Source organism: Nannospalax galili, unplaced genomic scaffold (genome assembly GCF_000622305.1).
Source record: "Nannospalax galili isolate Female #2095 unplaced genomic scaffold, S.galili_v1.0 scaffold751, whole genome shotgun sequence".
NCBI lineage: Eukaryota > Metazoa > Chordata > Mammalia > Rodentia > Spalacidae > Nannospalax > Nannospalax galili.
Window position 1 is genome coordinate 4,463,835 of NW_008331125.1, and position 689 is coordinate 4,464,523.

Here is a 689-nt window from a genome sequence, read left to right on the forward strand (position 1 = left end):
CGTGGCCCGGCAGGACGCCTCAGCCAGCAGGAGCGGGCCCGGCCGCCCGTCGGAGCCCCGAGCAGAGCGGCGTCCCGGGACTCGCGTCGCCTCAGGCGAAAGGAGCGACCGAGCCCGAGAGCCCCGGCCCGGCCCGCGCCCCGACAGGCATTGTCTGAGGCCCGCGCCCCCTCCCCTGCGCCCGAGTCCCGCGACCGCCCGCGCCTTTGTCCACGCCCGGCCCGCACGCTGGCGCCTAGCCCTGCCGGACGGACGCCGCGGAGAGGGCCGGGGGCGCCGACACCCACTGGCGGCCCGCGGAGGGGCGCGTCCTGCTGATTCATTTCCCACTCGCGCCGGCCCGTCCGGGGATACGGGGGCGGGGACCGGCGGGAGGAAATGGGCACTGCGCTCCGCGCACCGTCCGAGCCGCCCGCGGCTCCGCGCGCTGGGCGGGGGACGGCTGGCGAGGGGCAGCGGGGGACCTCCCCCAGGACAGACGGACCACCCCACCGACGGCCGCCCCGTGACTCACCGACTTGGAGGACGTTGTCTACGCAGCCGCCCTCCAGCAGTGCGATGCCCCGGCGGAAGGGCAGCCGCGTCTCGTCGCCGCCGTCCGCTGCCCCGGCGGCCCCCACCGACGGGGTCCCGGTACCGGCGGCGGCGGCGGTGGCTGAGGTGGCGGCCGGCGAGGATGAGGAGCCACC

At 78.7% G+C, this 689-nt stretch overlaps 1 protein-coding gene across 1 annotated transcript in view; it reads right to left on the bottom strand.

Annotated features, from left to right (window-relative positions):
* The window catches only part of Zswim6 (zinc finger SWIM-type containing 6), a 185,022-nt gene that overhangs the window by 183,866 nt on the left and 467 nt on the right, over positions 1 to 689 (bottom strand). Inside the window, exon 2 of the mRNA XM_029557902.1 lies at positions 515 to 689. This exon is cut by the window's right edge and continues 19 nt beyond it. Within this exon, the coding sequence (XP_029413762.1) occupies positions 515 to 689 (175 nt within the window). The remainder of the gene's footprint in view (positions 1 to 514) is intronic.